Source organism: Erigeron canadensis, chromosome 8 (genome assembly GCF_010389155.1).
Source record: "Erigeron canadensis isolate Cc75 chromosome 8, C_canadensis_v1, whole genome shotgun sequence".
In the NCBI taxonomy this organism is placed as follows: Eukaryota; Viridiplantae; Streptophyta; class Magnoliopsida; order Asterales; family Asteraceae; genus Erigeron; species Erigeron canadensis.
In genome coordinates this window covers 3,232,875-3,250,864 of record NC_057768.1, presented here as the reverse complement: position 1 = coordinate 3,250,864, position 17,990 = coordinate 3,232,875, and the positions used below count along the sequence as shown (strand labels likewise).

The following is a 17,990-nucleotide window of genomic DNA, read 5'->3' as shown; positions in this document are numbered from 1 at the left end:
GGGTAAGATCTGCTCACATTTTACCTCCCCATACCTCGGTTTATGCCGTGATTGGGTACAGTTGTTGCTACTGTTGTTATTATATTCGATCCGTTAAGTGACTCACCTCATGTTCTCGACAGACAGGTATAAAAACTTTTCTTTTTTACGGCTTTTACATTTTTTTGCCCGGAGGTCCTTATGGTAATGTTGGGTGGACGTAAAATTCCCCAATACCTATTTGTTGTATGTTTTTTACGTGAGGACATTTTAATACTTTTTCGAGGTCTGACTTTTTATATGTTAAAAATTCAAAGATTGAAAATCTGACGACGACTTCGGGGAAGAAGTAGAAAGATCAATACACAGAAGAAATCAAATAAAATTAATCAAATAATAAATAAAATAAAAGATGGTATAATATTATTGTTTTCTCTTTTTGTATTAAATTTTAATTCACTTCAATTATATGTAACCCTAAATCAATTTCACTGATGTAATTATATATATATATATATATATCTGTATGTATAGGTTTGCATAGCTTGTTTGCTGCCACTATTTCTTGTTCCGATTGTAAATCTATTGCCGATACTATTCGATATTATCATGGTATGTATTAACATTAATTGAATTATTATTATTATTTTTATCTATTGTAAAATAATAATAATTGTTATATGCATCTTGTTAATTTTTTATCATATAAATTGAAATTTCATTTCGAAATAATTTTTTAATTTTTTCAGGCAAGAGTATATAGGATTCTAGGTTGGGAATATCGGAAACCGGAGCGCGCACCCGCGGCGTGTCCGTATAAACCACCAGCAGCTGTTGCTAGTAACACTGAGAATGTAAGAAACAACTAGTTTGTGTTTATGTTTGTTTTTTTGTGTATGAAAAGGAAATACCGTATCGATATGAATATATTTGCTTGCGGATATTTAAGCTGGTTTAAGTTACGTTTGAAGAGATGTCGTTATCTAGTTAGACGTAGGAGTCTAGTTTGATTATTTTTAGGTAAGTACTTATGTGCATCACGAGTACTAATATCAGTCGTTAAAGATACATGCTTTTATGGTTCTCGAGATTACTTTTAATTTCTAACAGTAATACTACATTTTAGTCGGTCATGGGTAATTTGCAGCTTTATTTTGAAGTTCATAATATATGCGGTCTTTTTTAAACAACAGATCACGAGGTTGGGACTGATAAAGATGTATTCTAGAAAGTGCCAGGTTCAAGGGAAAACATCAGAGTTGAGGAGTAGGGATTCATAGTGTAGAGTAGACAAGGATACCTATCATACCCTACATTTAGTAGCTAGCTGGCTAGCAGAATATTGTTTTAGCAACTATATTAGAATAAATAGTTTATCTATTGATATAGGGCTAAGAGAAGACGATGCATGTTTAGTTCGATTGTTTGATAAATAATAGTGAGATTAAGTTAGGGGATCCATAGGAGAGCATCTAAGCTAATCATTACATGTGGTCGAAATCTGACAAATATGGTTGATCATGGATTCATAATCTCAAAGGGAGATGATCCTACTTGTTTTCATGGTAGAGATGATGTGCCATTTAACAGGGAGTCGGGTTTGTCCAAGCACTGGAATAAATCAATTGTTGGAAAAGACACCGTATCTGTGCTTGGAGTGGGCTTAATAATGGGCCTTGACACTAGGTACCTTTTAACAAGCATAGGCCTCATATTGGACATCGTTTTAGGAAGGTAATGAGACCCGTAATAATACAGGGGTAATGTGGCAACGAAAGTCCTGGTAGATCCCAAGTAGTGGTCGAACAATTATTTACAATCAGTCCCGGTCCTTAATAATGATCAGGTCTCATGTGATATATGGGGAAGGGGTTCAATGTGGTATATTAAATTGTTAACAAAACATTTAGTCTGCCTTTAGTCTTAGCAAATTATCTGGATTTGTACATTTTTTCAACTGGCTATAATTTGACATGGTGAAAGAATCTGCTAATAGATATGTTATGATATAATATGAGAGAAAGAGAAGCATGCTGTGTAGAGGCATAGTGGCCGTTTGTGTAAATGAGTGTATATTATATTTACTCATGGAGGTATTTCTTCTACTGCATATAATCTCAATATTATCCTGTCCCCAGCTTCCCCACAGGAGATCCCCGTTTCATAGATCTGCAAGTGTGCCCTAGCATAGTATACTCATATCAGGTTTGTAGAAACCGTTCAGTGTATTTGAATTTTGAAATCACATTCTGGTCAATTAAAGAGCTTAGGTCTTTAGCAATTACAAGCCATTTACTTGGGAATAGATTGACGTGGGTTAAGTCAAATAGGGAAAGTTAATTAATTTAGGTAGATTGAAAATTTTGAATTCATGCGTATATAGGATCATAGGGTGGGAATACCGGAAAACGGAGTGTGCACCCGCAGCGTGTCCATATAAACCACCACCAGCTGTTGCTAGTAACAATAGCAACACTGAGAATGTGAGAAACAGCTTGTTTGTGTTTATGTTTGTTTATTTGTGTATGAAAAGGAATACCTTACCGATATGAATATATTTGCTTGCGTTTGCGGATAGTTAAGCTGATTTAAGTTATGTATGAAGAGACATCGTTATTTAGTTAGACGCAGGAGCCTAGTATGATTATTTTAGTTAAGTACTTATGTGCATCGCGAGAAGTGATATTAGTCCATCTATGGGTCTTGAGAATACATTTAATTTCTAACACTAATACTACATTTTAGTCAGTCATTGGTAACTTGTAGCCTTATTCTGAAGTTCATAATATATGCGGTCTTTCTAAAGAACAGATCACGGGGTTGGGACCGATAAGGATGTATTCTATAAAGTGCCGGGTTAAAGGGAAAACATTAGAATTGAGTAGGGATTCATAGTGTAGACAAGGTTACCTATCATACCCTACATTTAGTAGCTAGTTGGCTAACAGAATATTATTTAGCAACTATATTAGAATAAATAGTTATATATTGATATTGAGCTAAGAGAAGACGATGCATGTTTAGTTTGATTGTTTGATAAATAATATTGAGATCAAGTTAGGGATCCAAAGGAGAGCATCTAGCTAATTATTACATGTGGTCGAAATCTGACAAATATGGTTGATCATGGATGCATGATTTGAAAGTGAGATGATCAACTTGTTTTCGTGGTAGAGATAATGTGTCATTTAACAGGGGGTGGGGTTTGTGAGTTTGTCTGTTTGTCCAACCATGGGAATAAATCGATCTTGGGAAAGACACTGTACCTGTGCTTGGAGCGGGCTCAATAATGGGCCTTGACACTAGGTAATTGTTAACAAGCATAGGCCTCATATTAGACATAATTTTAGGAAGGTAATGAGACCCGTGATTGTACAGGGGAAACGTGGCAATTAAAGTCCTGGTAGATCCCAAGTAGGGCTCGAACAACTATTGACAATCAGTCCCGGCCCTTAATAATGATCAGGTCTCATGTGATATGGGGAAGGGGTCCGACGAGGAATATTAAATGTTATCAAAACATGATGGGATATGGTCGAAACTCCATATCTCTACATAGGTTGGGAAGTTGTTGATGGTTATTCCATTAACCAAATAATGTTGTTATCAAGAATATGCTTGTTCACAGGAGTCTGTGACTCTGTTGAAGTATTATTCGATTGGATATTGGTACTACATTAGGAATTATATGTGAAATGTACAATGAAATATGAGATTCTAAATGTTATTCTTAAATAACATGTCCTGAAACATTGAAATGCGGGCCTACTTATAGGCACATTCCACGAAGAGAAAGCAGTTAAGCCTGAACACTAAAGTAGTTGAGAAACTCTCTTTTACGGAGGGTAGGGAAGACCCAAACAACACCAGGTTCAAGAAGATGACGGAAACCTAATTACAGTTTAAGCGGGTAAAAGACTACATTTGTTGTGATGAAAAATCACTCCTTCACCCATTGCATTACCTTTCAAAGTCTTTTAGTAGACGACAAGAGAAGAGGCTTTGGAACAGACACAGTTGAATCTTAACCTGAAGTGAAAGGCGTCAATCATGTTATAGTTTCAATTAATTTTGGTGCCAATGGTACTCACAAATCTAGCTCTTCATGAGCAGCAGAGCTAAAGAAGCAAGCAACAGGCTCTTTCAGCCTTTCCTAAGGGTGTTTATCCTGGATCATGGGATCCTTTTCTATCAGATAGGACGGACTGCAGCACAAAACATGATTTCACGATGGTTAGTTAGCCGGAGAGATGTTCAATTTAGAACTCATACAACCCTGTGTGCCCTTTTTCGAGCCCAATCCTCCTTGTCAAATAGAAAGACTGGAGCTGGAGATTATTATGTTAAGACTACCAGGATTTGTAGAAAGAAATTCAGCTTTTGGATGAGTTGGATGGATCCACTATCTTCTGTAAAAGTGACCTCTGGTTATCCGCATGATGCACGAAGACATCCTGTAAACAGGTTTTTGATCTAGTTTTAAGCTATTACCTAGCCCGTCTAAACATGGACAAAAAGGTGTTCCACATCAATCCTACCCCGACTCAACCCCCTTCAACTTGTGCTAAAATTCCTGTTTTGAACGATAACCCAACTCGTCCATTTAGTCTGCCTCTAGTCTTAACCAATTATCTGGGATCGTACATTTTTCCAACTGGCTATCATTTGACATTGTGAAAGAGTCTGCTAATAGATGTGTTATGATATGATGAGTGAAAGAGAAGCATGCTGAGTAGAGGCATAGCGGCTGTTTGTGTAAATGAGTGTATATTAGATTTACTCATGGAGGTATCTCTTTTACTGCATATAATCTCAAGATTATCCTGTTTTGAGCTCCCTCACAGGAGATCCCCGTTTCACAGATCTACAAGTGCACCTAGCGTATCAGGTTTGTAGAAACTGTTCCATGTTTTTGAAATCACATTTTGGTCAATTTAAGAGCTTTCGTCTTTAGCAATTACAAGCCATTTACTTAGGAATAGATTGGCGTGCATTATCTTTTATCTGTGGCAAGTCAATTAGGGAAAGTGAATTAGTTTAGCTAGATAGAAAATCTTAAATTCATGGGTTCAGTAGGTTGGAAATGGCTAAAAGTCTTAAATGCATACAACCTGTTAAATTAATCTATTATAAAATGCATTATTGTTGAAGTCTTGGTTGTTGTGATCATATATACTTGTAACACTTTTATCATGTATGAAGAATTTCTTCAAAGCGTCTTTTAGGTCAAGGCTGCTAATCATTTGACTTGGAAGGAACAATCAATCTTTTAAATATCTGTTCGAATAAAGCATTGTTTATGAAGACATCACTTGCAGTAGGGTAGATATATGCTTCTTTAGTTATGTGTAATTTTTTCATCGTATTTTCTGCAAACCAGCCTTTGGGTTACAATTGTCTCAAGTTTGTTTCGGATCATGCTTAACATGTGTTAACAGGTTGCGGGAGAGCATAATCCAATTGTTGCTGATCTTGTTCATAAATCACTGCCGGCGGATAATGGCAAACTTGATTGAAGTTAAATTCTGTGTGCAGTATATTTTATCTACCTACTATTCTGTGGTGTTAATTTTTATTGAAGCATGTAATGCAACCTCAGCATGGATGATGTAAAATTCTGCCTGACAGCTTTGACTAGTAATTTCAAAACTTTTCAGCTAATATATCTGAACCGTGCATTTCCTCAAGAAAATTTTGATAGGTTCAAGTGCTTGAAAAGCGTTTTTAATTATACCATAACAAATAGTTTTAACCATGATAAGGCTTGAGCATTATTAATCTTGATGAAACTTGACCTAATGCTTTAATGTTTGTTTTCTTTTTACCTAAAGATAACATAATCGTTAAATATAAATTACTAATAGTTATTTTAGATACATATCATTTTTTTTTCATTAAGTTATTTCTGTCTCTTCATTTTATTCAAGTAAATCAACAAACAATACGCAGTTGTTGATGGTTTTTTTTTGTTTTTTTGTTTTTTTTGACTATTTAAACATCATGTGTATTTTGTAAATCGGTTTTAAAATTAAAAGTTTTAACATCAATGATAGAGGATTAGATGCTGGTGGGGTTTTCGTCTGCTTGATTTGAGTTAACTAAGACATAGGTGTATTTAGATATTGTTTTTGTTTGTTGGAAGAATATATAATATTGGAAATTAGTAACCGGGATAGTTTCCATCTGCTAATACGTTCTTCAAACCTTTGAATTGTAAGACATCTTTTTTATTTTTATACATTATAAAGGGCTAGAGATTATCATTGAGTATATGGATGACTCATCCAAGCTTATTATATGTGGAATAAAATACATGTATAACCTCTAAATATGCAATATGCCTCGATATGACTCAAATTTGAGATTTTTCTTTTAAGTAAACAGATTTTCTGCCATTAGACAAAATATCTATGAATGATTTAAATAAATAATCAAACTAAATATTTTAAAGACTTGACTTCTTCTAATACTTCAACATGAAGGTAGAATTCAAACTTATCACCAGCTTTCCATAAAAATTATAGCAGCATATATCTTTGAATAATTGTCTATGACTATCTATGAATTTGGTGACATTTTAATAATTAATTTAATGCAAGATATTTGACTTCTAATACATTTTTAGTTTAGGGAGATTTGGATTTGTAACATTAAATGGAGAACTAGTATTCATAAGATTAATTCTAAACTATTGTCTGGAGGGTAATATTTAGAAAATCCCCCAAAAAAATATATCAAACAAGTATCCAACCAAGGAAAATCATGGCCGCATATAATGGTTGACTAGAAATTTCAAACATAATAATACAGTATAGTCTCTGTTTTTTTTTTCTTTTAAATAGTGGTGCAAAGTAGACTTAAGATAGTATAACAAAGATGAACATATCAACATCACTTGTCCAACTGACACTTATTTGTTGTATAAATTCTAGCATCCAACTTTCATATTTCACCAAGTCACATTTTCAGTATTTCATTCTAGCTTAATATTAGCTAATTGATCATGGCTGATTTTCAAACTTATTTCCCCCTCTTTATGTTATGGCTAATATCCACCATTTTGATCAGATTTTTCTTTAAATCTAATGTTAAAAAATCTGCTCATGCTAAATCTCCTCTCCCACCAAGTCCTTTTGCACTTCCCATTATTGGCCATCTTCATCTTATTGGTTCAATCCCTCATCAAACTTTTCAAAAGCTTTCCCTCAAATATGGACCTGTTTTTCGCCTCTTGTTAGGTTCCGAGTCATGTATCGTTGTCGGTACACCAGAAACTGCAAAAGAGTTCCTTAAAACCCATGAAAATTTCTATCTAGACCGACCAAATAACACGGCCGTAACTTACTTAACGTATGGACTTCAAGACTTTACGTTTGCCGCTTATGGACCGTATTGGAAGTTCATGAAGAAAGTAATCATGTCGGAGCTTTTAAATGTCGCAAAAGTAGACATGCGACGTAAAGTAAGGCAAAATGAGATTAATCGGTTTATGAATAATATTTCTCAACACGCCAAAGAAAGGAAGCCAATGCAGTTGGATGTCGAGTTAACAAAGGTTGTTTACAATGTGATCGCGGATACTATTATGAGTAGAAGATGTTGGGAGGAGGCCGAGGCGAGGGAAATTAGGACCTTGCTTGCTGATATAACTGAGATAGAAGGTAACTTCAACGTCTCGGACTACATATGGTTCTTTAAAAATGTTGACTTGCAAGGGTTCGGGAATAGATTAAAGGATATTCGTAATAGATATGATATATTCGTCGAGAAGATCTTGAAAGAGCATGAAGAGGAGAGAAAGATGAACAAAAAGCTAGAAGTGAAAGACTTGCTCCATATATTACTCGATACGGCTGAAGATAAAAGCCAGAAGATACAGTTGACAAGAGAGAACATTAAAGCCTTCATTTTTGTAAGATTCATAACATAAATCTCTTGGCTACTATGTAAAAATACTAATTTATCTATGTTTTTTTTCTTTTTTGCAATCGTGGGTATCCGAGCAGACTGATCCCAAGAGCTGACTTGCTTTGCGAGCCTAGACTAAATTATCTATGTTGTCATTTTCAGAATATAATTGTAGCAGGAACAGACACTACATCACTCACCACAGAATGGGCACTTTCAGAACTTATCAATCATCCAAAAGTATTGCAAAAGGCTAAAGAAGAAATCGATAGAGTTGTTGGCAAAGACAGACTTCTTCAAGAATCGGACCTACCAAACCTTCCGTATCTCCACATGATTGCTAAGGAATCTTTACGTCTTCATCCAGGCGCAGCGATAATTCCAAGAAGAGCTGCAGAAGATAGCACAGTGACAGGTTACCTTATTCCAGCAAATTCTACTATATTTGTCAACGTTTGGGCACTTGGCCGAGACCCAGAGTATTGGGACAACCCTCTTGAGTTCATACCCGAGAGATTCGAGGACAGCCAGGTGGACTTGAGAGGACAACATTTTAGCCTCTTGACATTTGGGGCCGGGAAAAGGATGTGTCCCGGGATGTCATTAGCATTGCAGTTGCTACCTACAATGCTCGGTACCATGATTCAATGTTTTGACTGGAAGGCCGGAAAAGATGGGACTCTTACCAGCGTTGATATGGAAGAGGCTCCTGGAATCACACTTCCTAAAGCAAACCCTTTGGTTTGTGTACCTGTGGCTCGATTTGATCCTCTGCCATTTTAAATTTGCGTCAATGCACTGGGACGTCATGTACCGACTATATGAATAAATAAAGAGTTACAAAATTACGTTTATGTGTGAATTCTGTACCATCAATGTACTATTTCTATGAATATTTAACTTCAAATTCTTCCCAAAAGTAATGCAGCAGAACTAAGAGCCCAATGTACGTAACTCTATCTTTTATACAAAATATGAACAGGATTAAATCTGAATACTATAAAGCCAGAATGGAGACATGTCAAGTAGAAGATAACTATAATTTGATGTGACTCGAACATGGATCAAAATACAAAAATGATATCGAACAGAAATCAATGGATTAGAATATTTGTATTAACTAAAAGATGATACAATGCCAGTTGCATACATGATACATGGTCCAGCCAGTTTCAAGCGCAATCTCAAAGAAAATCACGTATAAGCTAGACAAATATACTAGTACTCTCGCCTGAAAATCCAAACCAAAACTAACCTTTACAGATTTACAGCAGGTAAAAACTCCAAATATTCACGGATCTTTACCTACAAGGCTACAACATGCAACAACTTGACAAACCTAAGAAAACTGAGCTTTCCATCTGTATGCCTTATCCAGTCATGCAATACAGAATGAACAGGAATTGACGGGCCAAGGCCAAATTCCTACAAAAATAACAAAAGTAATTGGAAACATTGATGAAAATAGAATCTCGATTTTGGATTATGAACTCCAGATTGTTCCAATGTTTGTAAGATGGTTCTTGATGAAGCATTTATAATTTGTCAAGAGTACTTAACAGGGGCATTCTCAAATTGGTCAATTTTAGTTGCATTCTAAAAGCAACTTCATTTGAATGAAACCAAAATTTCATGTAAATTCTTTTCTGCAACCTGTGTTATTTTTACTTCTACTTCCACATGCAAATTTAAAAGAATTTGATTTCTACCAATTACATATAGTTAGAGTATAAAAAATATGAACAGGACTAAATCCAAACATTGAATACAGAATACTCTAAAGCCAGAATGGAGACTAGTCAAATGCTCAAAAATAATTTGATGTGACTCGAACATGGATCAAATACAACAATAATAATGACAATAGATTTAATTAACACTAGAAAAATATTGAAATCAATGGATTAGAATATTTGTATTAATTAGAAGACGAAAATTTTGCAACTTGACAGTATAATATTACAACTTGATCGACATCAATATTTTATCGATATTTTAATCTTTCTTCTGGCACGCTTCTGCAGAGAGTAACTTGACTGACTTCCTAGCCCATTTTGAATCTTCTATTTGGATGGGGTATTTATTCAACCTCAAATCACTCCACGCTCACACGGACGATCCGTGCTTGCTTCCCTGCTCTGGACATTTCTAAATTGAAATCTGATGAAGCAGTTTAGTGAGATTATGGTCCTATATAAGTATATTCTCTAAATTTTAGACCATTTGAATATGTAGAAATACTTTCAACAGTAATGTAACTTTTTAAGAAAATGTGATGTAGATGGTCCCGTGCATAAGAAATGTTAAGGTTAAGCTGTTGTAAAAATAATGATTCGTATTAATTAATATAATATAAACATGATTAATAACACTAACCTGAAGATCCTGAGGAACCAGTTAGTTGATTCAGCATTCTTGCCATTGTGATCGGTTCCCAAATAGAGGTGATTATAGATTAGATGGGGAAGAAGATTAGAGAAAAAACACACAATTAAGAGTGGCCGAAATTAATGATTGATTAGTCACTAATGACTTAATTATGTTATATTTATATATATAACATTTATACTTAGCCCCCTTAGTGTTTTGTGTGATGTGTATTATAAAATTCTAATCACCTAATGGGAAACCCTATATTATGTAATTAATGGTAAATACGCCCATCGTATATTTACCAACATAAGGATTTCAATTATTTGTCAATTATCATATCGGACTGATATATGATCGGTGAAGGTCACAACTACGTGAGTCCAACATTCTCCCACTTGACCAAGCGATCATTTATCTATGAGTATCACAGTTAATCTGGCCGGGATAATACTCATTTTGTTTTAAACCGAAATCATAGCCAATAAGTACAGTCGTAGAGAAGAACATCAACTCAGGACCCTCACTAGTCAAACTATGACTCAAAATTTAAAACTAAATAAGCAATGATCAATTGACTAAGACAAATTTTGTTACAATAATGTCTATACATCATTATGCATGCTGAATGTAAATAATAGACAAACAAAATCTGAATACAGAGGAAAATTTTATTAAATTTAATAATAATGACTTGACAAGTATAATATGCTATTAAATTAAATCTTTTGTGAGCCCTATCTTCGACACATGTCCTATGAAGATATTAGGAGGAAGACCTTTGGTCATCGGATCCGCTAGCATATCATTTGTACTTATGTACTCAATACAAAGAACATTTTCCTCAACCTGTTCGCGTACAAACAGATACTTTGTATCAAGGTACAGTCCAGCGCCAGTCGAACTGTTACTGTTCGAGAAAGTTACGGCAGCTGAGTTATCACAGTAAAGCTTCAATGGTCTAGAAATAGAATTGACGATTTTAAGTCCACTGACAAGGTTCCTTAACAACATCCCATGACAAGTGGCATTGTAAACGACAATATATTCAGCCATCATGGTGGACGTTGCAGTCAGTTTCTGTTTATGACTCCGCCAAGAGATAGGTCCGCCAGCTAACATGAAAATATATCCAGAAGTAGATTTCTTGTCCTCTTTGCTTTTAGCAAAATCGGAATCTGAATATCCTACTACTTCTAAGTCATCACTCCTTCTAAAAGTTAGTTTGTAGTCTTTGGTCCCTTGCAGATATCGTAGAACCTTTTTAGCCGCTTTCCAGTGTGCCAATCCAGGATTAGACAAATAACGTCCTAGCATACCGGCGATGTAAGCGATATCTGGTCGAGTGCAGACTTGAGCATACATAATGCTCCCAACTACAGATGCATAAGGTATCACCCTCATCTGCTCCTTTTCAATCTCAGTACTCGAGGTTTGGAAAGAACCGAATACGTCTCCTTTAACTACTGGAGCTACAGTGGGCGAGCAGTCCTGCATTTTATAGCGTTCCAGAATACGGTCAATATAGGCCCTTTGAGAAAGACCCAGAACACCATTACGCCTATCCCGGTGTATTTCCATACCTATGACATAAGAGGCCTCCCCGAGATCTTTCATGTCAAAATTCTGCGAAAGCATGCGCTTCGTTTCATGCAGCATATCCAAGTTGTTACTTGCAAGTAGGATGTCATCTACGTACAAAACAAGGATTATGAAGTTACTCCCACTGATCTTGAGATAGGTGCATTGATCCACTGGATTCTTTAAGAAATCTTGTCCTTTCATGACTTCATCGAACTTAAGGTACCATTGACGTGACGCTTGTTTCAAACCATATATGGACTTCTTCAACTTGCAGACCTTTTGCTCTTTACCTTTTGGAATGAATCCTTCAGGCTACCACATGTATACGTCTTTTTCCAAGTCTCCATTAAGAAAAGCGGTCTTGACATCCATCTGATGTAACTCGAGATCAAAATGAGCTACTAGTGCCATGAAGATCCTTAGGGAATCTTTACGAGACACAGGAGAAAAGGTCTCTTGATAATCAATTCCAGCCTTTTGAGTATAGCCTTTTGCAACCAGTCTAGCCTTATAGCGTTCAACATTTCCATTCGGGTCTAGTTTGGTTTTGAAGACCCATTTGCAACCTGTTGGTTTGGATCCTTCAGGAAGTTCAACCAAATCCCAAACGTCGTTATGTTTCATGGAATTAAGCTCCTCAATCATGGCGTCATTCCATTTAGAGGCTTGGTTACTATTAATGGCTTCTTGATAAGAGGTATGATCAATAAGCTTTCCAATGTCCTCATCTTCAGCTAAGAAGGTGACATAATCATCAAAATTTGTGGCCCTTCGTTGCCTGGATGGTCTTCTAAGCTGAATTTCGGGTTCTCTAACGGAAGGTCCTTCATTATTCGCAGGATCAACATTATGATTAGGAGGAGGATTCTGATTAGGAGAAGGAGGATCATTGATATTAGCAGCGTTGTGATTAGGAGAAGGTTGATCAGTGGTTTGACAAGCGTTGGGTACAAGAGGAATTATCGGAGGACTAATAACAACCGACGAGTGGTTTCCCCCCGCATCTTGTACTTCATGCAAATCCAAGTTATGATTTGTTGTGCTCCCACTGATCTCTAAGTTCTCAAGAAAAGTAGCATGCTGCGTGTCAGTGATGGAAGTAGTATGGGTAGGACAGTAAAACCGATAACCTTTTGAGTTATCTGGATAACCAACAAAGAAACATGTAATGGTTTTAGGGTCCAGTTTCTTTAGGTTTGGGTTATACATTTTAGCTTCGGCAAGACAGCCCCATACTTTCATATATGCTAGACTTGGTTTCTTACCTGTCCAAATCTCATGAGGAGTTTTAGGGACAGATTTGGATGGAACCCTATTGAGTATATGAACGACTGTTTTTAAGGCCTCAGTCCAAAGGAAATTAGGTAAGTTGGTGTTGGCAAGCATACTTCTCACCATGTCCATTAAGGTTCGGTTTCTCCTTTCAGCAACACCATTTTGTTGAGGAGAACCAGGCATGGTCTATTGGTTAATAATGCCATGGTCTTTGCAATAATTATGGAAAGGACCAGGAGCTTGACCAAGGTCAGTATGTCTGCCATAATATTCACCTCCCCTATCTGATCATACAATTTTTATTTTACGATCGAGTTGGTTTTCAACCATAGTTTTATAATCAATAAAAGTTTGTAAAGACTCAGATTTTTCCTTAATTAAATACAGGTGCATATAACATGAATAATCGTCAATGAATGTAATAAATGATGTATGACCAGTGATTGATGTGGAATAAGGGCCGCTAATGTCAGTGTGTATTATTTCCAACAAGTTGGAACTCCCAGTGGCTCCTTTCTTGTTTCCTTTAGCCATTTTGCCTTTAAGGCACTTAATACATGTTTCAAAGTCACTGAAATCGAGAGAAGGTAAGATTCCATCTTTCACGAGTCGTTTCATGCGATCTTGTGAGATGTGGCCAAGACGTTTATGCCACAACATAGAGGAATTCTCCAATTTCTTAGGTGATTTTGTCTTTGTTTTAGTTACATCATCAACATTAAGAGACAACAAAGACTGGGAAAATTTATGATCTAGTTCTAATTTATACAGTAATCCATCCAAAAAACCACGACCAAGCAATTCATTATTTAAAGTAATAGCAATCTTGCCGCTACCATGAATCATTACATAACCTTCAAGATCAAGTTTACCAATAGATACAAGATTCCGAGTAATTCTCGATACATATAAGGTATCTACTAGTCTAATAGTCTTTCCGGTACTCATATGTAAAATTAAAGTTCCCATGGCTTCGACATCTAAGAGATCACCACTTCCAACTCTAAGCTTTCTTTGGCCCTTTGGTAGCTTCTAGATTGTAAGGAATCCCTGCATTGAGTTGGTCACATGAACCATAGAACCAGAGTCACCCTACCATGTATTAATAGGTACATCAGTCATAAAAGAGTCAAATATTGCATAAAGTACGTTACCTTTCTTAGCTAGCCATTCCTTGAATTTAGGGCAATTTTTCTGAGTGTGCCCATTTGCACGACAGAATTTACAATGAAGTTTGTCACTCAAGGGATTAGAGCTAGAAGCAATTGCACCAGGATTGGTCTTAGGGACTTTATTTGCATTCTTATTACCAGAATTACCAGATCTACCCTTCCTTTTCTTAGAATTAGCAGTGGTGGTAAGATGAACAGACTCAGGCTGTGCCAGTTTGAGGCGTTCCTCCTCTTGCACACACATCGAAATTAGATCACTCGTTGACCACTTATCCTTCATAGCATTGTAATTCACTTTGAAGGTGTCAAAACGAGCAGGTAAGGATGTCATTATGAAGTGCACAAGAAAGTTATCCGACACTTCCATTTCAAGGCTCTTAAGCTTATTAGGCATGTCAGTCATCTTCATAATGTGTTCACGAACACCACTGCTACCATCATATTTCAGAGTAAGCATTTGCAGCATCAAATTACTTGCCAGCGCCTTCGATGATCCCTTGAAATGATCCTCTACAGATTTGAGGTATTCCTTCACCTTGTCAGAATCAGGAATTGCTCCTCGGATGCTGAGGTGGATTGTATTCTTGACCAGCATAAGTGATAAGCGATTCGCCTTTTCCCATCTATCATAAGCCGCCTTCTGCTCCCTAGTGGATTGCTCGGTAATGGCAGCAGGTTCATCCTGGCGAATGGCAAGGTCGTAATCTAACATGCCTAGAGTCAGCATTAGTTGATCCTTCCAAGAAGCATAGTTCGCGGCAGTGAGTGGCTCAATGCCAAAGTTAGGTACTGACAGTGGAGATAAAGAGGATATGAATTTACGATACGAGTTAAAGAAGGTTATTATAGTGACGTAGTTAGCTGTGTAAAGTGGACTAAGTGAGGTCTCTTAGAGTAATGGAACTAAATTAAGTATGCCTAATGTTCCTAAAGTTATGAGATTGTGACCATTATATTAATGAAGCAACCGATAAGTATGCTTATAGTAAACACCAAAACCATAAGCTAAAATTAGGCTCCACTTAGATGTTACATCACCTTTGGGCAGAAGTAACTAATATCTAAGCGAAAAACATGAGCTTTAGGTTCGTGCAACACAACATTTATCTTTTGACCTTTGGGCACAAAATTAAGCATTGTGTATATTATGCATGAAAAGGAGTTCCTTTTGCCACACATAACATATTAAATCACGTTTGGGCAGAATTAATATGTTAAGTGTTTATTATGCAAAAAAGAAAAGAAAACGCAACACGAGAATCATATTTGACCTTTGGGCGCAAACGATGAAACCATGTATTAGTGCGAAGCCCCCAAGCATTACGGGGGTCCGGGGGCAGCGCCCCTGGAAGCGGGGTCCAAGGGGCAGAGCCCCTGGCTGGGATCGAGCGCGACCAAAAATTTTCACCCTTAAAGTACTATGGTAAACATGTCTTAGAAAAAATTATTTCTGAAAAATTAGAGACAAATTTGACCATAAAATTATGGGGTTATTTTAAGGTCAAGGTTGTTATTTTAAGGCCGTATAATTTCAGATTTCGATAAAGACTAAATCAAAATCGACTAAAATTAATATCGAATTCAATAAAGATTAAATCAAAAAAGGACGACTTAAGTTAACTTCGAATTGAATAAAGTCTAAATCAAAAAAATTAATATACGGTCGAGTTCGACTAGCTTGAGGTCGAACTTAACTAGCTTGAGTCGAAGTTGACTAGCTCGTGGTTTAGCCAAGACTTATGGTCGAAGTTTAGCCAACTTGAGGGTCGACTAGCACCACAATTTAGGTCGAAGTTCGATTAGTGCAAGATGAGGTCGAGGCTAAGCTAGGTCGAGGTCGAGGCAGGAGCTAGGTCTAGGTTAGGCTAGGTTGAGCTCGAGGTCGAGGTTGACCCTAGCTAGGTCGAGGTCGAGGTCGAGGTCGAGGTTGAGCTCGAGGTACAATGTAAGGTCGAGCTCGAACAAGATGATTAAGGTCGAGCTTGACTTGGATTAGTTAAGGTCGAGCTTGACTATGTGAGCTTAAGGTCGAGCTCGAGTTGAAAAACATGATTTAAACATCAAGACTAAGAGTAATTAGGATCAAACTCAAAGAAATTAGATGAGTTTTATCAAGAACACGAAGAACACAATTAAGATTCTTCAATTTTTTTAAGAAAAAACAAGGCTTTTTATGATCAAAATTATAACCAAAACCTTATTATTGTTTAAAAAAACATGTTTTTAATTTTATAAACCATTTTCGGTTTTAATAATAATACGAATCAAGAAAACATAGACCTTGGCTCTGATGCCAGATGTTGTAAAAATAATGATTCGTATTAATTAATATAATATAAACATGATTAATAACACTAACCTGAAGATCCTGAGGAACCTGTTAGTTGATTCAGCATTCTTGCCATTGTGATCGGTTCCCAAATAGAGGTGATTATAGATTAGATGGGGAAGAAGATTAGAGAAAAAACATACACAATTAAGGGTGGCCGAAATTAATGATTGATTAGTCACTAATGACTTAATTATGTTATATTTATATATATAACATTTATACTTAGCCCCCTTGGTGTTTTGTGTGATGTGTATTATAAAATTCTAATCACCTAATGGGAAACCCTATATTATGTCATTAATGGTAAATACGCCCATCGTATATTTACCGACATATGGATTTCAATTATTTGTCAATTATCATATCGGACTGATATATGATCGGTGAAGGTCACAACTACGTGAGTCCAACATAAGCACATTGAAACTCATGCATAAGATGTAATATGATTTGTTTCAGTTTATATAGGGACTATGAGATGATGGTTGCTCTATATTTGCAAGTCAGTATTGTGAGGCAGGCTTTGTTTCTTTGTCACCCGTTCTCACAGCTTCTCATTTGTTGAAGGACCAAGGTTCTTGCTAATGTGTGCTTTTTTAGCAGCACAACTGGTAATTTTCTGTCACCTTCTAAACTTAAAAGCTTCTTATTGGAAGTTTGCAGAAGCTAAAAGTTGTATATGGCAAGTTTCAGGTAGCAATTGCTAGCAGCATATGCAGTGGAATTTTTACAAGTGTTAAAGGAAATGGAAGGAAATGGGCTGGTGTCATCTCAGTACCGTGTTATGTTTCCCTTTTGAATATCATGAAGTTTGCCAATTTCCATTTTTAACATCCTTAGTGGTAAGGCATGATTCAACATGATTAGCAAAAGGGTAAGTATCATTATAAATCTTCTGGATGGGCGGGTTGGGTAACTGGTACCACTGATTTTGCCAGGCCAAAAGCCTAAAACAGTCGTCGGGTTGACCTAACACATTTTTGTTTTTTTAAAAATCTTTGTTGTTGTTTCATTGCAATTACTTGGTGCCACTTTTTACATGCACTCATCGCTAATGTTTTTTTCTTTGACCTGTTTCACATTTAAGTTTTCGTTAATCGTATTTTTACTTTTTTTCTTGATAATTGATGTGTGTGTTTTTTTTCCCTGGTTACTTAGAATTGTAAAATGATGTTTTAGGTAGAAAATGTTAATTTCAGTGCTAAATAAGTGATTTCCCATAGATGGAGCTGATTAAGGTCAATCTCATTCTTTGGTCAGGAATTGTAGACAAGGAAGGTAAACAAACCCCCTCCACATTTAGGCTCAGCCCATAACACAGATCATATTTATAAGGGGGAGCTATCACCTCAATCTTCGTTACTCATACC

General features: G+C 36.2%; 2 protein-coding genes across 2 annotated transcripts; both read left to right on the top strand.

Annotated features, from left to right (window-relative positions):
* Positions 1-261: 261 nt before the first annotated feature.
* On the top strand, positions 262-5,642 carry LOC122609720. The gene is made up of 4 exons (XM_043782669.1): positions 262-394; positions 514-591; positions 729-833; positions 5,418-5,642. Exons 1-4 carry the CDS (start codon positions 392-394, stop codon positions 5,493-5,495), a joined length of 264 nt encoding a protein of 87 aa, XP_043638604.1. The 5' UTR covers positions 262-391; the 3' UTR covers positions 5,496-5,642.
* Positions 5,643-6,920: 1,278 nt separating this feature from the next.
* LOC122578860 (cytochrome P450 93A3-like) lies at positions 6,921-8,806 on the top strand. Its single transcript, XM_043750909.1, has 2 exons — positions 6,921-7,891; positions 8,050-8,806. Exons 1-2 carry the CDS (start codon positions 6,983-6,985, stop codon positions 8,668-8,670), a joined length of 1,530 nt encoding a protein of 509 aa, XP_043606844.1. The 5' UTR covers positions 6,921-6,982; the 3' UTR covers positions 8,671-8,806.
* The last annotated feature ends 9,184 nt before the right edge of the window (positions 8,807-17,990 follow it).